General features: G+C 42.4%; 1 protein-coding gene and 1 long non-coding RNA gene across 9 annotated transcripts in view; both read right to left on the bottom strand.

Annotated features, from left to right (window-relative positions):
* Positions 1-2834: 2834 nt before the first annotated feature.
* LOC122835460 lies at positions 2835-3351 on the bottom strand. Its single transcript, XR_006371312.1, has 2 exons — positions 3013-3351; positions 2835-2901 (listed from the first exon to the last, which is right to left on the bottom strand). It is a non-coding gene; the product is annotated as an uncharacterized LOC122835460 (long non-coding RNA).
* A 1519-nt stretch (positions 3352-4870) lies between these two features.
* mon2 (MON2 homolog, regulator of endosome-to-Golgi trafficking) overlaps positions 4871-25066 on the bottom strand; it is a 37617-nt gene continuing 17421 nt past the window's right edge. For 2 of the 8 annotated variants that reach the window (XM_044123973.1, XM_044123976.1), the window contains exons 12-36: positions 24456-24646; positions 23213-23294; positions 22089-22270; positions 21744-21856; positions 20377-20481; positions 20161-20241; positions 19740-19813; positions 19082-19172; positions 18851-18952; positions 18304-18306; positions 17598-17708; positions 16213-16388; positions 15975-16137; positions 15567-15860; positions 14614-14812; positions 13506-14149; positions 12062-12205; positions 9288-9305; positions 8602-8730; positions 7422-7612; positions 7281-7341; positions 7053-7176; positions 6262-6469; positions 5664-5746; positions 4871-5584 (exon numbers count right to left, since the gene is read on the bottom strand). In XM_044123973.1, coding sequence (XP_043979908.1) covers positions 5421-5584; positions 5664-5746; positions 6262-6469; positions 7053-7176; positions 7281-7341; positions 7422-7612; positions 8602-8730; positions 9288-9305; positions 12062-12205; positions 13506-14149; positions 14614-14812; positions 15567-15860; positions 15975-16137; positions 16213-16388; positions 17598-17708; positions 18304-18306; positions 18851-18952; positions 19082-19172; positions 19740-19813; positions 20161-20241; positions 20377-20481; positions 21744-21856; positions 22089-22270; positions 23213-23294; positions 24456-24646 — 3733 coding nt within the window. In that variant the 3' untranslated portion in view covers positions 4871-5420. The other 6 variants (XM_044123974.1, XM_044123981.1, XM_044123978.1 and 3 more) reach the window with 4 other exon arrangements.

The raw sequence follows: 25066 nt of genomic DNA, 5'->3' as shown, positions 1-25066 counted from the left end.
ATATTAAAAATAAAATATTAAGTGCCTTCCTTTCCTGCAGAAAGACAAAAAAAGAGGCTGCAGTCGCTCTGACAGGCTGGTTCAGAGTGTGAATGAAAGCGGATCAGGATACATGAGGCCTTGAAAGGACGGTGAAAAGGTTAAAAGGTTTCACACTGTCAGCCATAGAAAAACACAAATAAGATATTCCAGCAGAATGAGACGCTGCTTTTGTGGAAGAGCAAAAATATATTAGAAACCGCACAGTAATTTTTCCTGCGGTATCCGCAAGAGTTCGTCTTCCTTGAGTTCACCACACACGCACACACACACACACACACATTTTGCAACTTTAAAGCCTCTAATGTTTTGTCACGTTTCATGTGGATTCGGACAAAATAAAGTGGCGCATAAATGAATGTTGTGGTGCAGAAATAAAATAGCGAAATGACACGTCGCGAGTGGCAAAACAAAGTGAGAACGCACCTGCGGCAAAAACAGAAGAGTTGATGGCGGACAGGAGCCGGTTTGGGTCTGTTGTCATTCGGGTTCGGGTTCGGCTCCTCCCCCGCCCCCCACTTAACTCTCACACGTTCCCAGCTTCTCTGCAGGAGCTCCAAGGACCATCTGGTCCCGTCAGAACCAGCGCCACATCCGCCTGCAGTCAGACCAGCACTGATCTGGCACTCTACTCCTACTCTCAACGTGTGTGTGTGTGTGTGTGTGTGTGTGTGTGTGTGTGTGTGTGTGTGTGTGTGTGTGTGTGGTCCAGATTGGATGACGGCAGCGATGACACAGTCATTGCTGTGGGTGGCTTGTTTTTTCCAAGGTCACAGCACTCCCACCCCACCCATGGACGCATCTGAAGTGAGATGGCGCGTGGGGCAGCGATGGAGATGCTTGTCAATTTTACGTGGAGAAGAGAAGCAATACCTCCTTGCGTCTTTTTTTGTTGTTTTTTTCAATCACGATTTTCACCCCAGGTTTGAATTTCTTTTTCTTTTTTTTTCGCCCCTGACTCTAACTGAAGGGAATCTGCAGCCGCCTGTGTGTGAGCTCACCTGGTGATGAGAGAGGGCATGCGGGGTGGGGCAGTAACCCGGGGTGCCAAGGTTTTTGGGGCGTCGTCTTTTTTTTGTTTTGTTTTGTTTTTTTAACGAGAAAATAGTTTGCGAGCAAACTCATAGAAAACTCACAAACCCATATCAACTTAGATGTTTTGAAATTGCTGAGCTCTGTTAGTTAGGAGAGATCAGAAGAGAAATGACTGTACAGACTAATTTATTAAATTAAAAATACGATCAAAAAGCCAATTTTACAAATTGATCACTAAGTGAAACATTACATAGACTAATTACACACAGACGAATGTTTGAAAGCCTGTATTTGTGTTATTTATGATGATTTTTCACTTATATCTAATGAAAACATGACATTTAAATATATATATATATATATATATATATATATATATATATATATATATATATATATATATATATATATATATATATATATATATATATATATATATATATATATATATATATATATATATATATATATATATATATATTTATTTTTTTCCAAGAACAGAAATGTAGACTTATGCACACTGATCAGTCTCAGATTGACAGTGGCCCCATTAGATAAACACTTGTCATGATAAAGGAGGCGTCATAGAGAAACACACCCTTTATTTTTTGAGTTATTTGCTGAAAAACATCCCCCCTCCCAACTTAGTGTTGGTCTTTCACAGAAAATCTAAGTAAAATGCACGACGTCTCTTGCCGCAATGCCTACAATACGTGTGATTTATGTGCAGCACGGCTCAGGTGCAGCTCGCTGATCCGTTTACAGCTGGAATGTGAGACCAACACCCAGAGCACCTGCATTATTCACATGAGAGAAACCTGTTGGACATTTACGCAACATCACTAAAAACACCCAGTCTTGTTCTTAAAGGGAGGAGCTGCAATCATAAACAAACAAACAAACAAGAAAGAAAGCAGAAAACGTGGCTCCAGCTTGCAGCAAGCATGAGCTCCTTTACAGTAGGATTTATTTGCAGTTTCAGCACAGAGACGCTGGTGGGCCCAGAGAGGAGAGCGGAGCCCCTCCCGGGACGAACACAACCATCATATCAAGAGGGAACTCATGAATATTTCACAGTTGCTCCTCTTGGAAGGTCAAAGCAGGAATCATCCTTCCTCTGCGAGGGTCTTTTTACTCAAGAAAGCAGCCCCCCCTCTCCCCCTCCTTTTCCAGGAATCATCGACTCAGGCTTCAAGCCAATCAAAGCTCCTCGCACGTCCCGCTCCCCACCCCCGTCAGCGGACCAATGAGCGGCTGGATGCTGCTGGGCAGCAAAGGGAGGGTCCCAGAGGTTAACAGCGGAGCTGCTTCCTGCTCAACTGAGGGGGAATAGGTGGGGTCAGGTCACTTTTACTGGAGCTGTTGGTTGTTTTTGGGTGGTGGGGATTCTGGAGACCCACCGAGGCAAGACGCGTTCAGATCTGAGCGGGTTATTATGGGAGTCGGAGTGGATTTAGTGATTGAGCGCCGCTCACTCCGCCCTGACGGTGATGGTATGCAGCAGCAGCGGCGGCAGCAACAGCAGCGCTGACAACAAAGGACACCCGGGGAGAGCAGATGTATTGTGGGACACCTCAGTGGGAAGCGCGAGCCACGTCACTGCTGACCTACATGCCTCATTCCCACACGGTGCAGCCGCCGCGCGTGGGGCTGGAAACCAGAACAAATACTCCCTCCATAATATTACATTTAATACAATTAGAAAAAATACTTGAATTTACACGAGGAAAGATGAAAAACTACATAAGACAGAGTTCTTGTGGGTTTTTCTTTCGTACTTTTTTTTATTATCAATAAACACGTGACAGTGAGAAACACGACACAGTTCTGAGATGAAGAAAAAAAAAGAAACAACACAAAAACAGTTAAATTCCTTATTATTATTGTTTTTATTTTACATGAATTAAAAACCCTGCGAGTTTCAGCGGGGTGTGTTACCTGGGGAGACCCGCTGACGGCGTTAAGAGATGCGGGGACTTTCTGTTCGTCCTTCGGCCGAAGCGGAGGCACCAGCACTGGCAAGGCAGTAGCTTGCGCAGTCATCTCCATAGCGGGCAGTGTCTCAACCCAACCAACAGCACAAACTACTACCTCAGCCAGTAACGTGGCCTAAAAAAAAGCAGGACGCCGTCAAAAATTTAAGAAGAGAGAAAAGGAAAAAAAAAAAAAAAGTCGAGCAGTCTCGAAAATCCCTTGCAGTCGAAGATATCCGCGCACTCCTGCTTCTGTCCTCTACTGAGCCGCACACTTGAACTGGGAGGGAAACCCCGCCCAGGCAGACCTGCCCTCATCCTCCTCCTCGTGCTCACTTCCCCTCATGTGACCTGTCGATGGGAGACCGAGCTCCGGCTCCCAGAGTTCAGAGGAGGCCATGAAGCTGCAAACGTGGTTCCTTTTCAAAATGTATGTTAATCCCCTCTGCTTGTGTGGAATAAAGGGGGTCACCACACCCACTGTACTGCACACAGCTTGTTAGACATTCAGTGCATTGGTTTAAATTAAACACCTAAAAAGGTGAATGTAGTCTTATCTTGTCAGAGCAGCTACCGGAACCCTGAATGTGCTGGTTGCTAAATGACAATTGACGTTTCTCATCTGTTCTTGAGGATCTTTAGATTAGCGTGTTTGGTTTTAAAATCTCTTAGTCTACTTCCTGTTCATGTCTGTCAGGTTTGTATTCAAGTGGTTCCTCGATTCTAGAACTAGAATATTTTAAATAAATATTGTAGAATATTTTAAATGATCAGCTCCAAGCCATGCTTTAACATACAATTATGAAACTTGGTACACATGTGTATCTTGTCAGGACCTACAAAAATGTCTCTTGGAGCCATGGTCCAAATCCAACAGGAAGTCGGCCATTTTGGATTGCAAGATCACAGCTGCATCAGACCAGTCCTGATCACATTGTGATGGTCAATTGATGACATCACCTTAGCCCCCCTCCAACAGGAAGTCACCTGTTTTTTCTATGGTATGTCTTACTTTTACTCTATGATTCCTATGGGTTTAATCCTGTGCCAAGTGACATAAAATGACAATGATTAACTCTGTCAATGCTGGCTGTGGCCAAATGGCAAATTGCCATCCCTCACCATACGCCTAGATTGTCCCTAAATCACACATGCATGGATATGTATGACCTTTGTTCACCTCTTAATGGCCCAATAGCGTCGAATTGTAACGTGACTCCACTGCGCCCCCTAGAATATCCCCATCACTCATTTCTCCTCACCACAACAGCCAGTCGGCACCAGATTTTTGGTGCATCATCAGGGAGCACTGCTGATCTCATCAAAGTGCATCGCTTGGCTGACAGGTGCGGGAACCGTGCGGAGTCTGCTGTGGCGAGCGGGCGGCGGTCCCCCCCCCCTCCACCCCGCGGTTGCTATGACGCCGGAGCGGCGCTGAGCTGCGAGGGCCGCCCGACGCTTTAATTTGCACTCCGCCGAGGAGTTTGACTCTTGTGCTTATTGTCACGTCTTCAATCCAACTGCACACATAGTAGAAATAGTGACTTATTAATTTTTTGTAAACTTGTTATCCTGCGAACGTATCGACTCCGCAAAATAGCCTCTGTGTGAAAAGTATTCATACCCTGGGGAAAAAAGTATTCAAACCACAAACATAAAGTATTCACACCCCAAAAGTATTTGCACCACAACATATTTGTAGCCCTGAATAAAAAGTATTCGCCCCCCACCAAACATTAGTATTTATCTATATATAGAAGAAATGTGTAGCAAACAGATGAACTGTTTCCCTGAGCATGCCCTGTAATGAAGCAGACAGCTGATTGGAGAAATGTCCCGTTTATTTTACACAGTCATGTACATCCCTTTGCAGACAGCTGGCTGATGGTGACATGGAATGTTAAAAGATTTAGGGGATTTTTTTTTCTTTCTTTTTATTTGCATAACATTTTGAAAGAACTTCATTGCTGGAAATGGTGGAAAAACAAATTAAATCTGGGTTTTTCCATTTGTACGATCAGTTTCTGACTTTCTTTTCCTTAAGAACATAATCGCTGTACAGTCGGAAGAACAAAACAAACCAAACCAAACCCAAGAGCAACACTGCAACTTTCTCTTTTTATTTTTGTAGTCGACAGGCAGCTGCTGCCAGCCTGAAGGTGAATGGAGGCGGAGGGGTTTAAGTGTCATTAGCTCATATGAAAAGCACACAATGATGCATATTAAGTCTGGAGTCGTCCGGCCTTCTCTGTGGGGTTCTGCTTCGCGTCGTCATAAATGGAGTTCATGTCCAAGCACTTGTGAAGCACCCCGGGATAAGAGTCCAGATTCAAGATTTCTTCATTATTATAAAAACAGGGAGTGTAAATCCGGTCAGGACTCTCCGTTCTGGACTTTGGAGACGGGTGGCTGCATAAAGTCTTTAAAGGGCCCCAGGGCCTCCTTCAGGGCCGCGCTCACCTCGGACGAAGAGCAGGTAATGCACTCTACTAGCGTGGGATACAGAGCGATCACCTGAGCCCACGTGTTGCCATCCACTGCGTGAAGGGAAAAAGAAGAAAAAAGATTAATGAGCAGAAAGTGGAGGGATTTCTCCAGGTACGGTGAGGAACACACCGTTTTCTGGCTGAGTCTTTTTAAGCGAGTCCATCAAAGTGCTTATAGCTTTCAAAACGAAGATAATCTCCGTCACTTGCTGCCTGAAAGAGGGAAAAAAAAGAGAGAGTAATACAGCAAAGTAAATTTATGGTATTCTTTGGTTGATGAGCGTGGAAAAAGTTACAGCTGGTCTAGTTGATAAATCCAAAAAAAATGCCCAGAGTTTGTGATTGGCTAGATTTTCACCACAAAATGTTGCAAAACTTTGCCGACATTCCAACAATTTTGCAATTGCAGTGTGTCTATTTAATGAGAAACAGAATTTTTCCAATTCTCCAAACGGTAAGTCATTAAAAACTTGCTGCACTATCATCCTCCTACCACTTCCTGGCATCTTCTTTGTCTTTACCACCAGTTGTACTTGCAGTTCTGCCAAATCTCAACACATCCAAAAAAAAAAAACCCATCTCATTCTAGTGAGAAAAACTTTTTAGCAAAAAATGTTTTCTTTAAATTGGGCGCGTCTCCATTAAGCAAATTTATTTCTGTACTTTTGATTTACGCAATTTTATGGTCGATGGAAACGTGGCGGCTGTGACAGAGCGTACAGACATACCTCGGTAAGGGACAGCGTCCGCTCAACCGCTCGTCCTCCACGTAGCGTCGGAGGACGTCCTGGGCCCTCTTGAGGAGCACGGAGAGCGCCATGCGAGAGATGTAGCCCTCCTGAGGGGTGGACACCTTGTTGCTGAAGGAAAACTGGAGCAACGTCTCAAAGCACACCTTCGAAAACTCTTCCCGCATCCGCACATCTATCTCAGCCTCTGCGGAAAGAAAAGCCACGTTAGTATCTACAGAGTTAAGCCGACCGCGATCCTTTTGCGACACTTCAGCCACTTTCATTCAACTCTAGTTCATTTGTCCAGAAAGTCCGGTTTGTTTGGGGAGGTGTGAACGCGCAATCGAACTCTGATGCAGGCTAAAACAGCAAATGCTAGTCCACATAAAAAGCTAGGTCTTGGTTTGATTCCAGGGACTCTGGTGTGGTTCGAATCCATATCTGAACACCTAGCGGACCGGAGACCACTCCAAAAGCAGAAAGTGGACTACAGTGCAGGGCATTCTGGGTAAATACAACCAATCCAATACGCATGTTTAGCGCTAGAGAAGTGCTACACCAGCTGAAATCCGACACCACTCCATTGTTGTTTACATAGTTTAGGTTTTTGTGTGGTTTCCTTCAGTACCTCTTGATGCCTCAGGTTTTTGAAAGTGCTTGGTTCATTTTACACAGTGCAGCGTGAAAGTGAATCACACCAGCTGAAAATGTAATAAATGTTGCAATTTTAGTCCCCAAACGAACCGAGCCTACCGGACCACCAGGCGTGAAAACAGCCTTAATTTTACCTGTGAACGAGGGAGCCTGGGAGTGAATGGAACCCCTGTTGAGCATAGTCATGATCTGACCAACAAAGTCTTTGGGGATGAAATTGGCAAATGGTAAAATCTCTGTGCTGATCAACTGGACCACCTGAAAGGAAGGAGATCATGACGATATAAGGGGATGGAGGCAAAAACAACAGAAGCGAAAACGTTTCCGAGATACGTCACTGAACGCTCGAACGGACAAAATACCTCGACATCGATCGATTCGTTCTGCTGAAACTCCTGAATGGACAGATTATCTGGGGGGGAGCTGAAGAAGAAAAACACAGAAACAGTTGGCGCCCCGCGAGCGCATTCTGAAACCGGCCGCATGCGTCACCGAGGTTTTACCTTTTGGTGAAAAGAAAGTCTTCAAAGGCGTTGGCCAACTCCGGCCACATGGTGTCGAACTTCCCGGACGAGGCATGCTGGCGCGCAACAGGCAACCCGATGGACAGCACCTTGAGCAGAGACGACACGGCGAGCTTCCAGGTGCTCTCCGACGGACAGGCGTACTTCAAACCCAGCGGCATTCTTAAAGTCTTAAAAAGGAGAAGAGAATAAAAAAATTGTTAATCTTATGAACATTATTTGAAGAACGATCATGAGGAAATGTATAAAACTTCCTTATCCGGGGAAATCTAAGAGCAGCTCTGCTGCGTTTGTTCTGACGTTTGTCTGTGTTTTTGTTGCTTTTATGGATGCTGGTTTCTCTGGTTTCTGTGGAACTGGCAGAATTTTTGCTCTGACGTTTTTACTTGCAGATAGTTGATTATGATGTGCAACCGTGGCAACAAGGTATTTTTATTTATTTTTTAACAACTGGGAGCAGCTGATTAGCATCTCAAAAGCATGTAGGATGTGAAAACAAGAACCATTTAATTATTTATTTACTCATCCATGTTTAGTTTTGCACACATGTTTTTGCAAAATCAACAAAGAGGAGAAGAAAAAGAAAACGGACTTAGTGACTCCCCTCCCCCCTTTTCATCAAAATTGCCTTCAATTAAGGCAGAAAAATGTTCTTCAGATAGAGTTACCCCGAAACACTGGAGATCTAGTTTAAACTTTCATTTATTTCTTTGGTTTGCAGCAGAACAACAGCGAGTTCTGAAGAGAAAAATGCATTTTTATCTTTGCAAAACAGAACAGAGAAAACCACTAGCCACTTTTCAAAGGTTGGATACTTCAACATTAAAGTCCCGGTTCTGCCTGCAGACGACGTGTGGAATTAACAAATCAGTTCTTCTTGAAACTTTATGTCTGCACAAACTGGCAAGTTACTGTAATCCCACAAAAACGACTTAACAGCATCATATCTGGTACAAAACTAAATTACCTCCTTATTGAAACTATTCTGCATAATAATCTTAAAAGAAACGTACACCATAAAGCTAAATGAAAATGGCTTTGCTATCGTTCCTGTGAGAAGTCAGAACTTGTAAAACTGTCTATGGATTTTATGAATGAATTTCTTTGACTGTACTTCTTAACATTCACATTTTGGCTCAGATTTACTCAGCATAAATACCTTGATGATATTCTGCAGAACCTTCTCGTTGATGACAGCTTTGTGGCACGCCGTTTTATGGTAAAGGTCCACCACCACCTCCAAGGAGCGCTCAGCAAAGGGCACGTAGTTTAAGGCAACCCACTCTGCCTGTGGAGGCAAAAAAAGAATAAAAACATTTTACATTAACCTGAAAATCTAAAATCAGGAAGAAAACATTCCCTCTTCAAAATCCGGCAACACTGAAAGCGTGATTTAAAGGCACACTTTAAGCAGGAAGGAGGAAACTTTACCGCTGCTATCAGACCGCTGTTAGTTTTGCCCCATGATGTTAGAGTCAAATCATCAAAGTGTGCCTTTAAGAAACAAAGAGAGCCACATTTGTGTAAAAAAAAAAGAAAAAAAAAAAATGACCAAAAATCACAAAGTCAACTGAAAAATGAACTCCACATGAACGGTGCACACAGAGGCGCAACCACCAGTTAGTGGCAGGCAGAGAGGGGTGGAGGAGGCGGAGGGCAGCATGGAGTGAGTGTGAGACGCAGATGAGACACGGGAGAAAACACCGTGCGGCCCGGTTCCTCGTCTGCCGCAGAGGGGAGCTCGTCACCGGTCAGCTTAGTGCCTCTATAGATGAGGGAGGCGGGCAGGGTGGAGGAGGGTGGGGGGGTGGGGTGGCGGGGCTAGAGGCAGATAAAGAAACTCACCGGTGCAAACAGCTGGATCTAAAATTGGTTATCCGCAGTGAGCGGGTCCGAGAAACAGAATGAGAAAAAGACTGAAATTAACCGGCTGCTTTGAAGCAGAGGAGTTGACTTTATAGAAAATTTAATGTAATGATTTTTTTTTTTTTTTTTTTTGGAGTGGGGAGGTTTGTCGGTGGGGGCAGAATCAGTCAGGGATATTGGAGCCAATCAGACAAAAGTGTGAGGAATCATAAATAACGTCCAATGTCTTTTCAAAACTTTGCTGCTTTACAACCAAAACAGTCAAAGTTATTTAGTTGGAATTTTATGTGAGGCACCAAAATATTTCACTCTAGACTTTGTGTATTTTTGTTTGAAAACCCTTAATTTATATCTAAGGGTCAAAATAAATAACATTAAGCACCAGGCGTCAAGGATAAGCTGGTATGGACCAAAGACATGAATACATAGACGCCTCATTGCGTTACGTCGCCGCCATCTTGAATGTGGCAGCAGAGCGATCGGAGCTCCCTAGGTCATGTACTGTGTGGACTTGTTTCAACCATATTACAATACAAACCGGATTCGTTCACATTACCTTTCACAGGTAAGGATGAAGGAGCAGAATTACTTGACTTTGCAGCCAGAAACTCACTTCTAAACAACCGAGAAATATTTCCTGTGTAGCTAAAATGGCTCGAAGTAACCACTGATTGTTAGCGTAGCTAACGTTTTCATACTGTGTTTTCTAATGAGAGAGAGTTGATGAGAAACCGCCGTTAGAGGGGAAGTGCATTAAAAACCAGGGGACTTTGAGAGGAAAGGTCAGTTGGGATCAGAGCTGCTGTTCTTCAGTCTGTTTCACAGCTCGGCTTCACAATGCCGGTATTCAGCTACGCTATAAAGATGCTACGAGTCAGAGCCCCAACATGCTGAACATTTATTTTTTTCTGATTGTGAAGGAAGAATATATGTATTTCCTATTACACTTTTGGATCATGTAAATATGTTCTTTAATAAAACACTGTAAAAGTGTGTGTGTCTGTTCTTCAATGTCAATATAAAAATAATCAGAATCATTTCTAACCCTAAATAAAAACATTGTGCTCTTTATTCACAAATCCCCCAAAACAATTAAATAATCACATCAAAAGTTAGAAACTCTGTCTTTAGTCATTTATTTGATTACCAAATATATTAGTGTGAGTGAGAAAATGTGTCAATGACAAGTATTAACTTAAAATACTTTGTAGAACGGCACTTTTTGAAGTTCGGTCCATTTACTTGCATTAGCTTACTAGCACATAGACCACATCCAATATGGCGGACTCTGTGCCGTATCACAGCAACGGGCCGACCCGCTCTATGAGGCGTCTATTTATTCATGTCTATGGATGTGGACGATATCTTCGATATGCGAGGCAAAAAAAACCAACAAAAAAACATACAGTTTACCCTCCTATTCAGATATGATCATAACTGTCAAAAGTGTAAACATAAAAAAAAGAAAGTCCTTCAGTTTGTTTACACATCAATGATGGAGCAAACAAAGTATGATACTTTACACACAAATGGAATCAAAAGTTAAATCTGTGGCACCAGCAGAGCATTCTGGGATTTGTAGTATTAGCAGCGCTTCTGCCATCTGCTGGCTGACTGGTAGAATTTCTGATTAAACCACTGGGATAATATATTTAAAGTTTGACAACTATAAGCTAAACCATTGTGTGTGTGTGTGTGTGTGTGTGTGTGTGTGTGTGTGTGTGTGTGTAAAAATGTGAAAACCACATCATGAACTGCTTTGTGTTACTTAATCACACAGAATCCATGCAGGATCTGATCTTAGTAGGACAAAATGTCAAAAAGATAACGGTGACGTGAATACTTTTGCAGAACATAACGTTGACTGTAGAGTTGGATATTTGAACATCTTTCATCAACATCCAAATTAAATCCAATCTGGATTAGAAATTAGAAACTGGCAGTAGCCCAGAGCCCCAAATTTTGGGGCGGCCTACAAAACAATAGAAGCTTTTTTATGGTATCCTGCATGTAATTAAACTCTCTGGCTCCTTTCAGATGTGGTGTTTTTTTGGAGTATTGTTGGATTTTAAAAATTTTAACGCTCATATATGAAAAATGATGACATCATAGCATATCTTTCTGGGGCCAACGTGAAGCCATCTGCCAAATGTTTCAAATCAGCCATCCATCAATAAAGCATCCTAAAGGTGTAAACCCAGCTTTTAAACTTCTCTTATTTGCACGAGTAAAAGATTTTATTCATTTTGTGGGCGGATTGGGCACCTCAATTGTCTCCGGTCGTGAATCCGGTGGGTAACACACAGCACATTATCTTCTGCAAGCATTTTTCTCGGCATATTGTTTGGGTTTCAAATCACAACGGTTGACATCATTCTGTGCAGATAACGCGCGGCGTCCCTCAGGTCTGAGAACTTGTTGACAGGAGAAATTGTTGCTTCCCAGCGTGCAAACAAAGACGCTGCAATTAGATGTTTTGTAACTACTGCAATCTCTCTGACAGTCATTCAAAGACTCAAGAAAAGTGGCAACACAAACTAAACTATGTGCATGTTGGGAGCCAAATCTATGCAGGCGGGAGGAATTTTCAGAAAGAAATAGCTCACAGCTTCTAAAGAAAATACTCCATAAGCATGTGAGGAATAGTTTGATTGGATAGGAGGTCGGATTATATTCAGTCTCCTTTGATGGAACAAAAACAAAAAGATCCAGAACAACTGCGTGGGGGTGGCATGGTGAGTCGGAGGTCGTACCTGGTTGTATTTAGCGTTGGCCACGTGTTTGGTTTCCACCCGGCCGTACTGAGGAGGCTTGCAGGAGAACTCCACGAAAAGTAGCAGCTGCTCAAAGATGGCCGGGTACATGACCTGCAGGTTCTCGGGGCCCACACAGATGGCCTGCAGCGGGGAGGGAAGAGAGGAACAAACACCGCTGACATTCACTGCAGGGCTGCTTATTAGATGATGCAAACAAACAATCTTCCCCCGAAGCGGTTCTGAAAACCTGCCCTGCTGAAACCATTTCTAGCATTACTTTTTTGACTCAGAGACCTTTTAACTGTTTTTTTTTTCTTTTTTTTAATCCTCGATTTGAGAGGCAAAAAAAAAAAAGAAAAAAGAAAAGTCATATAATGACCCCTAATTAGGGTTGCACAATTTACAATATTGCAATAACAATGGCCTACTTGGATTCAATTAGGGATGCACTGATAGGAACATTTTCAGACAATATCACTATCCAATTGCTGTTATGGTTGATAACTGATATTTACTGATACGATCAATAACTGTATAGCCAATTTGAACCCCCCCAAACAAACAAACAAACAAAAAAAAAACCACAACTACACAGCTTATATTGACCCTCTAATTCAGTTAAGCACCTCCAAAATCATTGAATCACTGATTGGATGTCCAAACAAAAACAACATGGTTGACCCCAGTGGCGACCACAATTGGGGGCTCAGGGGGGGCCATGGCTCCCTCATAAAAAAATAGTGCCCATATTGAGTTATCTTTTTCCATGTAGACATAAATGTACAGCAAAATAAATAAGCAAAATTATACATTTTATTTACAAATTCTGCATGCTCAGAGTATTTCTAGTGTTTTTGATACACGTTGAATTCCCTACATGTCCAAACCAGATGTACATGTTTAGTATGGGGTGGGCATTTATCTCATTGTTTATCATTTATCGTGAAAAATTTCTTATAAGAATATTGATTTATTATTATAAATTTCAGTTCTTGATGAAGAAAAAAATAAAAATTGACAGTAAAATCAGAAGTGTTATTTTTACTATTTTCTCCACTGTTTGTTTCGCAAAAGCATCCATATTATATGTGCAGTATTTATAAATCAGACTTTTTAAAGTAAGAGCCTCTGTAAATCTGAATAATTTTCAAGAATTATACTTGTGTTTGTAGCACTGAATTCTGTTCCTGCAGTCACAACCACAGTTATCTACAAAATATGTAATTAGTATTATTTTTTTTTAAATCACAATCTCAAGTGTTTTCACAATAGTGCCACAAATTATCGTGATAAAGTTAGAAATCCATATTCCCCACCACTGAGGTTTAGCAGCAGAGATGCAAAGTGTCGCAGGGAACTTTTGATGAAAGAACAGAAAAGATTCAAGAAAATTCAGATTTCACACAATATTCCGCAGCGTCCCGCCCGCGTGCCGCCGTACCTTCTGCAACACATCCAGAGCCGTGAGCACGGCTTCCTGCAGGCTGGTGAGCGTGGCCTCTGTGTAGGAAGGCAGGATGAAGGGCGAGGCGTCGCTGCTTATAGGCACAGACACGGCGCCGTGCAGGATCACTCCCAGCTTCTTCAGGTCGTCCATGCTGAAGTTAGCTTTGATGTGCTGGTAGAGCGCCGGGAAAATCTGGATCAGCGCCGTGAGGAAGGGCTGGCTCGGGATGAAGGCCAGCTTCTCGGCCGGGCCGCTGGGGGGCCTCGTGCTCTCCGTTCCCGCTCGGTACCATGTGTTCCACGCCGACCACCACAGCGTCGAGTCCTCCAGCGCGGACTCCTCCCCCGGCGGCGGCGCCTGGAGCTCAGCGCCGTTGTACCTCGTCAGCCTCTCGACCAGCGAGTCTGAGCGCACCAGGGGTCTGCCGGGGCCGGAGGCGGAGAGCGGGTCGATCAGAACCGGGGGCACGCCCATGGCGGCGAACGCGTCCCCTGCTTTGTCCGAGTCTCTGACCGGCGTGACGATCTGCAGGATTTCTTGGAAGCTCTTGAGAGCGGCTAGCGAGACCTCGTTGTTTTTACTAAGGACGGCCGACTGGATGTGGTTCAACAGAACCTCCCAGGCCTCGAAGAAATCCCCTGCAGAAACACGGCCAGACGATCAGAACCAACAGGAAGTGGCTGCAATTCCTAGGGGTGTCCCGATCCGATATCAGCCATAAAAAAAGTGCATGGGATTATATCGGCCTGCATCTAAAATCTCTGACAGAAGCACTCCGCCCCAGCATTTAGTCCGCTCCAGCATTTCTATCCAGCACACAGACCCATTGGTTAACAATAAACAGGTAACTTATTCTAAAACTATCGTTCTCTGTTTAATAACATCACTAGATTTCTAATGTTCCACACAACAAAATAAGTAATACAAAATGTCTGATCTGTGTTGATATCGTATTGGATCAATATCGGTATCGGTCGATAAACAAAGCTTCAATATCGGTATCGTATCAGAAGTGAAAAAGTTGTATCAAGACACTTCTGAAGACCACCAATACTTTCATATGAGGCTTTTGCGAAGTACACAGCATCTGTTGCAGGCTCACCCAGTTGCTGGAGGAGATACCGCCTCGTGTTGAAAATGCGAGCCACGCCGGCTAGCGTCAGCACCCACGTCTCTGCCCACTGCTTTTCGGCAGTGTCGCGAGAGTGGTGGATGAGGATGTTCCCACCCCCAGACTCGATCTTCTCCTTGTCTGCTGTGGTGGACGACGTCCTCACACAGTCCAGGAGGTGGAACAAAACCTAAAATACCAAAGAAAGATGCTAAAGAGGAGGCAATCACAGGGAAAAAAAATTTATCCGTTTGCTTCAAATTTAAGATCAGATTCTTCTTCAAGGTATAAATGAACTAAGAGAATGTCAATGCTGCTAAATTTGATTTAATAGTTTCAGCATCGATAACTTAAACAATTTTAAATTATTTAAGACTTAAATTTAAGATTTTAATAAGCTGGCAAGTCGATCTGTAAATCTTCATTGTTAGATTGGTTTGCTACAATAGCAACAATCTGATGGTTTCAGTTCAATCTTTGGGTTTTAGCTGTTCATTAATGCATCTTAGTAAATTAGAATTACATTTGACTGCTTGGTCAATTACACTAGGCCCGTTCTCCCAGATTTCACTAAATCCACGGTGAAATGCTGTTAGTGGTGTTGATGTTTGCAGCCAGAGGGATCAAATTCTGCACAAGGCCTCATTCAACATTGGACCGGCTCTGCATGGTGAGCTAGACCCGCTGCACGGTGCATCTCGGCAGCTGGATGTAGAGGGACAAACAGGAGGTTTAATTCATGAGGCTTTAGTGGCTCTTTCAATTCGTGTCTATTGAGTTTTTAATAAGCGCCACAAAGACGGCTTTGGTTGCCTGAGCTTCATGGGATGAGTTGTTCTGATCTCTGTGCAGAGATTTTTGTTTTTTAATAAAAACAAAAACACACAGCGCTTAGCCTGGCGGGGGACATATAATACACTGGGGGAAGCCCTGCTGCATGTTACCTTCCAGACCACAATGTGCCATGTCGGCTGCTGCAGCAGGGTCCCGTGGGCGGCGATGGTGGAGAACAGCGTCTGGCCAGCGCTTTTGCGTACAGCGGGCCGCGGGTCGAAGCACAGCTCGCCCAGCTTGGCGTACAAACACAACCACAGGCAGTCGAAGGGAGGGGCGGGGTGGAACGGCCTGTTCAAGGTCTCGCCCTTCTCCAGCGCCTGCTTCTGCAGCGCCTCCTCCTCTCTCTCCAGCTCCAGGGTGATGGCCTCCCCTCTTTGGAAGAAGTAGTCGGAAATGTTCCACTGTGGATGAAAATGGAACGGAGGACAAAAAGGGGGATTTATCTCCTCGTCAAGACGCGAGGAACCGCGTCGTTCACCGAACGTGGCTGCGGGAAATGATGAGTGAAAGTTCACCAGCAGGCCGATGGAAGTAAGGCTGATGTTGAGCTCCTGGTTCTGAAGGCCGAAGCTTCCGGCCACGTCCACCACAATCTGGAGGCACGCGCAAGGCATCGTGGGGAGGAAGTCGGTCACCACCAACTGCAGGCACTGGAAGGCTGTTCGGATCAACGATTCGCTGAGAAAAGAACAGGAGTCAAAGGTTTGTCTCAGTAAAACGCCGACCCCCTGCCGCCGTGTCTGTTGCTCTTACCCTTGATCGTTGCGGATAGCTCCGATGACGCCCAACACGAGGGGCCAGCCGGGGCCGAGGCTGTCGCCCTGACTCTGCAATATCTGAAGGACGCACTCCAGCTGTTTCTGCCGAATGTCGGCGTGTAACACGTTGGACAGCTCCTTCAGGGGATTCAGCAGCAGCAGCTGCAGCCGCTTTGAGAAGAGGAAGAACATGACTAGTGAAACGATTAACCGGATTCATTCGTTATTCAAATAATCATTAACTAATTGGACATAAAGACTCAAAAAAAGCCATTTTCTGGCAAAAACAACATATTATGGGGAATACTTTAAAGGTAATCTGCAGAATGTGTGAATTCTTCTTATCCGATTCATCATCAAAACAATCTGTAGAATAATCATTTACTAAAATAATCATTAGTTGCAGCCCTGCACATAAAAAAACGGTTCTTGATTTGCAAATCTGCAATTTAAAAGCCGACGGGTGCTGCCATAGCAATGCCACAAAATTATTTTCTCTCTGAAATAAAATATACAGGAATTAGAAGATTATGATGCAAATAATAAAGTTGAGGGTTGGGTACCGTATTCAAAGTAATGAAGACATTTGAACGGCCTGCTTGAGGAATGTGACAGAGGTTCCTGAACACTGGAAAGCTACATAGCTACACAGCTCTTTGCAACAAACTAAGGAAAATAACAGATTAAAAACATAAAAATCTTTGTTGTTCAAAGAACCATTTCAGTTCATATGGTTTTTTAATAACTTTGCAGCAATAAAAGATTTTCGATTGAAATTTTTGCTCATTTTTGTCAAAATATCGTTAATTACAGACACTGAGGAGTTTTGAGGTATTAAGTTCGCAGAGTAAATGTACAAAACCCCCACAAATTATGAAAAATCCACAAAAATGGGCCTAAATGTCTTCCAGAATCAAATATAACTACAATATTTAGCTGCGACGGTGAAATGCACCCAGGCACATCGACTACTAATATTAAAATGTTTCTCTATGAGTTTTGCAGCTCTATTGCTGTCCTGTTGTTCTGTCCTGCCTTAATGGTTTCGCCTGTATCTGCTTCAGCGAGGTAAAGGTCACCAAGTCTCACAGCACAAGTTGAGGGTGACATTTCTTATCTCGTTTTCTTGCGATTGGCAGACGCGTGCTCGTCATGGTTACTATGTGACAGCGGAGGCTTTCTAAATGTCAGCATCACAAACAGCCGATTTGAAGGACAGAAGCAGGAAAAATAGGTGCATTAGTACAGTGTAGGAAAATTGTGTTGATTTTTTTATTTTTGTTTGTTTCTCCAAAAAGCTTAACATTATTTAGTATAAAAACTTAAAAACAAGGGGGGGAAAAAAAAAGAGCGCTTTTTTGAGTGTGTGATCAACCCTACCTGATTTTGGGCGAGCGGAGGGTCGTGTTTATAGGAGAGTCCGGCTTTAATTAGCGCCGTCAGGGACTCGGCCCCCCACTCTCTCATTCTGGAGTTTGGGTGCTGGCAGACCTACAAGAGACACGAACACAACAGATCAACCTGCGGCTGCAGACGAGGTTGTTACAGACGAGGCAACGTTGGGAGTGTGGATACACATGGAGAGGCCTGGATGAAAAGCAGAACAAAAACACTGCTGGATCTACCTTCGTAATTGTAAATAGGCAGACATTTTTGTTTTAGAAATGAAAATGACAAATTCAGAATCCAGATGATCCATGTGTATCGTTCTGTGTCCACGTAAAGCTCAACACTTTAATCACATTCTGCATTTGGAAAATAAAAATAAAAAAACATGGTAAAAGTATGAATCTTAGTATAGTTTCTTCAAACTATGAAGGAATTTGAATAAGCGCACAGGGAAAGATTTAAGGGAGGCAGACTTCGAAGGTGCAGATGTAGATTCGTGCTGTGTGATGAATCAGATCAACACTGCAAACAAACTGCGGACACATTCTGACATTCAGCGCCGTCTCGGATCCAACATGTTCATGTTGGACAGCGAGAGAGAGAGAGAGAGAGAGAGAGAGGAATAGAGAAATAGAGAGAGACATGAGGGGAAAAAATAAACGAGAAAAAGAAGTGTTTCAAAAATGTCTGAGCTTACCTTCTGCAAAACAAACGTGTGCAAAAGAGACAGGGAGATAAGGAAGATGTAAAGAAACCTTTCACAACTCTGAGACAGATGTCCAAATGTAGAAATGTTACTCAACACTTCTGAGCCATTGCATATTTTGTCAACATACAACTATAAACTTTAATGCAGCTTATTGGAATTTGATGTTTATTTATGTTAACTGTTTTTTCCCCCCACAAAATTCACAAAAAGCTTCAAAATAAAATGAAAAAACTATTTCAAAACCATATATCACCTTTGTTCCACTTCACAGGAACAATCTACTCTGTGCTGGTCTTCAACATAAAATCTCAACAGAGGTCAACATGGTTTTACTGTGATACAGGGTGGAACAAATTCAATGACTTCTTCCTACATTGCTTAACAGAGCAAAACAAACAGTATTCTGGGTTTACATTTGGTTTGAAAATATTTGACAAACTGTACAATTTATTGATTATACAAGTAGGGATCTGAAAATTTGGGCCAATACCGATATCCGATATTAGCGAGCGGGTTTGACGCGGGTAAAGGTTACCTCTAACAGGTGTCCCGTCAGGGGTCTCCACAGGATCTCAATGCGGTCCATGTTGACCAGGCCGGTCTCCAGCAGCTTAGCGACGGCGAACAGAGACGGCTCCTGAACGACGGCCGGGAAACGAGACGAGTGAAGATATCAGTCGTGAGGCGAGTGCAGATGTGAGTTTGTATTTTAACCAGTGCAAACTCAAAAACAGAAAATATTGGAGAGTTGGGAAACTTTTCCAACCTTATTATTTCCATAAGCCATTTCCATGGCCTCCAGAGAGAGGGAACAGAGTGCGTTGATTAAGTGATGCACAGACACGTCATCGAGGTACCTAATAAAAACAATATATATATATTTTAAAATTGATTTACTTTAATAGTAACAGGAAAACCGTAACTATAAATGTGAGTAGAGGTGGGCATTTATCGTATTGTTTATCAATTATTGTGATAAACGAATTTTGATTTATTGTTGTCACAATAAATTCCAATTAATTGGTTAAAATCCCCCAAAACTGTCTGAATTGTTCATTTTACTACTTTTTTTCACACTGCTCGTCCAATAAATGGCAACAAATTTTAAAACCAGACTAAAAGCAGTTGCGATATTCATCTAGTTGATATAAATCCCATTTCTTTGTGTTACTGGCATCCTAAAGAAGCAAATGGGAATGTTTCCCAAGAGCAGTCACAACCACACGGATACCTAAAAATAAATAGTTCTTATCATCACTTTTATTGCCATGGCAATAGAACCAATAAATATTGTGCGAAAACTTTTAAGTTCATATCGCCCACCTCTAAATGTGATGCTGAGCAGCAGAAAAACATTTTAAAATTATACTAAAAATCAATAGTAAGTTTGATTAAGACAGCTTTGAAGATTGAAAAAGTCTTACTGTGAGCTTTCAAACAGTCGGGACAGGATGTTGGAGATGACGGGCAGATCTGTCATGACTGCTGTGGTCAGCACCTGTTTACATTCACAGTCAGTTAGCTCACCAGAAAAGGTCGAAGCAAAGATGACGAAACCTGCAAACAAAACCTCCGGGGCCAGAACTTTATCCAAGAGCAAGAATAGTTTCCTGGGATCAACAGAGACGCATTTCGACTACGATTTCCTTAACAATTTATTGCCAGATAAGAATTTCCCCAGGATCTTTTTTATCTTCTAGGCCGCATTTCCAATTTGTCGGTCATTTATGTTGACTGCTCCTGATGTTAGCATCTACGCCACACACAGCAGTCGCTCCCCAGATGAAGTAGTAGAAGTGGAGAAAATTATTTCCCTATGTGAAAAAGAAAACGAACAAAACCCACCGTACTGGGCCCCTCCACGGCCCGCCCCGGTTTCAGGGCTCCACCCAGTGCTGGTTTTAGCCCCAGGATCCAAACTAGATGCTGCGAGAGAAAGAACAAAAGAGCTGATCAGACGCCATCCATCCCAAAATGGATTCATGCAAATATAAAGGTATGTAAAGCGCTCAACTCCCTAATCAAATGACACAAGTCTGAGTGACGAGGTGTGTGTCGTACCTGGAGGGTAGCCAGCACCAGCTGCCACGACGTCCCCAGCACGGCTCCGTGGCAGTGGGCCAGGTTCAGCAGCGTCCTCATGCACTGGATGTTTTTGGCAGTCAGCTGAAATAAAAGCGAGATATCAACATTGATTATTTCTGATTATTTACATCGTGACGCGTTTAGCTGACGCCTAAAACCAGCTAGACACAATCTGAATGAATGACGTGTTGGAAAGACGACACAATGCTCCGTTTTCACTGCTATACTTAGACTTGATAAAACATTTTACTGCATGATGAATTGCAATAAACGATAATATTGTTGTTTTGAGAACTTTTTCGAGTCATATATTGATAAATGGGGAAAAATAATGCAAGTTCGCCCTCTCAAAGACGAATAAACTTTAATTTAGTAAAGATCACTTGGCACTGGAACTGGAAAGCATTTTAAATACCCAAAATTAATAAAACAACCAAGAACAATAAATAAAAATGGAAACAAAAAAATTTAAAAAAATCACACACATCTGAATCCGTTAAAAGAATTTGATTGATGTTTCTGTAGACAAAATTGCCCTTCAAAACTGTTAATCGTGAAAAAGGAAAGTATTGAGCAACTGCGTTCCTGCTGTTAATGGTAAATAACTATTTAAATTTTGAAACATTAGGAGTCATAAACAAAACTTTAATACTAAACAAAATGATTATTAGTTGCCATTTTTACCACTTTACATTTCTAGTATTACTGAAAAGAGCAGAGAGCTTTTGTTAACTTAGATTTCCAAAAGGCTGTCAACATTTCTTTATCCAGAACATTGAGGTTGAAAACTGGAAAGAATAAAGTTGAGCAACTTTGCGGAAGTTTGTTGGCACTACGTTTTATTTTATGGAATGGAAACAATAAAAACATTTTCCGTGAAAGATAAATAAATATATGACATTGTTTGGTAAGAAGAAAAAGGATAATTGTTCAATTGAAAAAATTTTTCAGTTAATTAAACAAAACAACATATTAGTGGCAGCTATCAACAAATTCTAAGTGCTTTCATTTTCTTTTTAGAAAGGTTTTGAGTTTGTAAACTTTGCTTAAAGTCAGTTTAGGTCCCCACCCCCTCTTTTTAAAAAAAAATCAGCTATGCAGGTAAGTGATTCTAACTTTTTTGAACTTTTTTCAAATCAATTTAAGCTGCAGAGAACTGGACTCGACCAGTTTTGCTCATTAGTTCTGGAGAGAAATGCTCCATTCTTAACAGCAACAGCTGAACTTTTGGGACATTTTCTTAGAACCCAGGTGGCAAAATCTGCTTTGATTCAAACTAATAGTAATTAAAAAAACCCTTCTGCATATATTTCAAATGTCAAACGTGTTAAGTGCGTCCTCACCACCACGGTGCCTTGCGGCTGAGCGGTGAGCGGCTGCCCGACGGCCACCACCTGCTGATGAGACTCACTGGAGGGGCTGATGATCTGCACGCTCTGGCCCTGGATGGAGTAAGCTGTGGAGAACACAAGCACACACACAGCAGCTAAGACTTCAAGCGATGCTCTGCAAAACGCACAAACAGGCTTTGTAAGAAGCAAACAAAGAAAAACCTTCCAAAACAAGACTCCAGTGTTTACTTGGAAAACTGAAAATCCAAACTTAATTCAGTGGATCTGTCGTAAACCAACAGTAGTTGGCTTGAGATCGTCTTTTTATGTGCAAAAGTGAAAAAGGTTTGTGGGAACCTTTGCTGGAGAGGGTGGAGGTGTTGCTGCTCAGGACGGTGAGAGCGTAGTGGGGCGGCAGAGAGGCCTTGCAGATGGCTGTGATGAAGGCGTCGCGAGGCGTGACCAGGCCCAGGCGACCGCACAGCGACGCCATGGTCAACTCTGCCTTCAGGATGTTCTCCGTCGCCGCCTCGTCGGTGCTGGAAATGTTGCACGGGGAAAACAGGAGGGAAGCATAAACATTTACCGCACTTGATGTATGTGGTTATCATTTAGCACATAAAACCCAGACTACGTCTTACAAGTCCAAAAAAAAAAACCAAAAACAAAACGCATCATGCAGAGGAAAAAAGACATGTATAATTCACTCTGGACTACCAAACTATGAAAAATAAAAAAAACTCAAAAAAACTTGACTTATAGTCCAGAAAATACGGTAATTCTAAACTAATCCTAACTTTTCCACATTTTGTGTCACAACCACTAAGTTGAGGTCATTTTATTTAATTTTTTGGTAAAGGTCTGACATAATTATTTGATTTAACGGTGGGTCAGACAGGAAAATGGGTAATCGATCATTGGGCCGGGACTCGAACCTGTGTCCAAGACTAATGCCTATGCATGAGTCACACGCTTTACCACTGCGCCACCCAAACTATAGCATAATTGTTAAAAGCAAAGTACATGTGAATTTCCACATTTTCTACAAATAAAAATCTGCGTAGCGTGTAAATATGTCAACCCCCACTGAGTTAAAACTTTGTGCTACAATCTTTTGATGTAACTAAATCTGCAGGGAAAGGTTAAAGTGGTTTTGCAATGTCTTTGCACATATAAAGACAATTACAATATAATATATTTTGGTTGAAAATGTGATTGTGCAACATTGGGTGTGCATTTCATTCCATCTTCATCCATCATTTCCATCAACTGACTGAACCCGGAAACAAAACAAACGCATGCCATGCTTCTGGCAAACCCGCTTTTACATTTCTCTATAACATGATGTTGATCTAGCAGATAAAATCCCTTGATGTGACACTTTTGATGTGTTGTCAGGAAGCGTTCTATGCAAGTATAGCTTGATGATAAACGTGAGGATGATTTTCTGTTTGAATAACTGCTAATACTTTTTTTCTTACCTTGCATCTAGCAGCAGAGACAGGGCAGCCAGGAGACCACACCAGCAGGCGTTGACCATCTCCTCCCAAACCAAGTGGGCCCCTGAAAAGAAAAACGAGACGCTAACTGGACTTTTAATTGCTTTGGGAAATTGAGAGATGTCTGTATTTCTATTTCATATGTCACTCAAAGTCATACAAGCATATTACTGACAATATAAGGTTACAGAAACTTTTGTTGAAACGTATTAGCCAAAACTCTCCCTGTCCACCAGTGTTGTACTCAAGACCACCTAACCAGAGACCAAGACAAGACCAAGACCGGCGCCCTGCGCTGCATGACACAATAAAATGTGAAATATGATCATAATTGCTGATAAGATTGATCTGAAAGATTGACATTCCCATAAAAACACCTAGATATTAAATACTTAGAGCTGAAATAAATTTAACCAATATTAAAAGCAGAACAAACTATTTGCTCTGCTTATCTAAAAAGACAATGCCCTGGGCTTTTGCCTATATCATTCATGTCAGAAATCACCACCAGGTGGCTAACGTTACAAGAACTACCTTCTTAGTTAAGAGAAGTTCAGAAAACTTGGATCGTTCGTGAAAGTGAATCGTTATATTGTAGACTTTTGGACACAGTCATCACCTCCGGACAATAAATCAGCGCAGCGAGTGACTTTTTTTTTTTTTAATCACAAAAGCTTATGTGTCTCTGTACAGCCAGCTTTGCTAACATCACGTCAACTGAGCAGCTTATCTTTCTTTGAGCTTCTTTTCTAAGTGACGAAAAAAGTTAGACGTAGTCCAAACCGTCTGTGGAAGCGAAGCGCTGCTGAATTAGCTGTCGCCATCGGATTTCTTATGATTTATGCAGCGCAATTCTATTACTGACGATTAGACAGACGTCTTCTGCCGCTCAAAGAAAACCACTGCGCATGTCCTGGAGCACCGCGTGCGAGTGAAAGGTGGGGAGTGGAGGGTAACAGAAACACGTAATCGGTAAGTCACCTTATTGGTTGGATTTTAATCGGTGCGTTTTGCATCCAGTGAAAACAAACATGCTAACAAATAAACTGGACAGTATGCTGTAGGTTTAGTGATATTTCCACAGTTGCGGTCTTGAAATAAAATCCCGAGTCCTCAGCGGGAACTCGAGTCCTAAAACACTGCTGTCCACATTTAGTCGTCACATTTAACATAAATATTAGAGGAAGCTTCACTTTCCTTTTTTTTTCTCAGTGACTATTCTTACCTGGTTCTGGTTTCCATTCTTGCTCAGGGTGAGTCTCCCTGAACTCTGTAGCTGCCTCCTCCTCCGTGGTCAGCTCTCTTTCGATCATGGAGGTGATGCCCCTCACCAGGTCCAGCAAGGCGCTGAAGGCCACCGACATGGCGTAGCCCTCTGGGATGGACGGAGGCTCCACCTTGTCCAACATCTCCAAGCTGGGTGGGGGAGAACGTCAAGACCGAACCCGATGTGAAAACTCTAAACATCGGACTTCACTCCGACATTCAGCAGATGCGGGTTTGATTTGACTATAGCAAATTTGTTAACCCGTTGTAGTTAATTAGTATTTATAATAATTAAAAAAATAAAATAAAAACAAATCAAGTCTGGATACAAGCATAAAAATTTGTATAGTCACCGCTCAGGTCAGATGTTTTTAATATTTACCATTAGCTATTTAAATTGTAAGATGATGGCAATTTTTCAAGATGGCTGCTGTTTACAAGCCTTTTAAACCATTTATTGCCATAAAATGTTACCCATTTTCCTGACTTCAATGAATTTTATGCCACATCACATGTTTTCAGTATTGGTTATCCTGCTCATACAACTTTAAAGTAACAATATGTAGCAAA

The sequence above is a fragment of the Gambusia affinis genome, linkage group LG08 (genome assembly GCF_019740435.1).
Source record: "Gambusia affinis linkage group LG08, SWU_Gaff_1.0, whole genome shotgun sequence".
Lineage (NCBI taxonomy): Eukaryota > Metazoa > Chordata > Actinopteri > Cyprinodontiformes > Poeciliidae > Gambusia > Gambusia affinis.
This window is presented reverse-complemented; position numbering and strand designations above follow the sequence as displayed.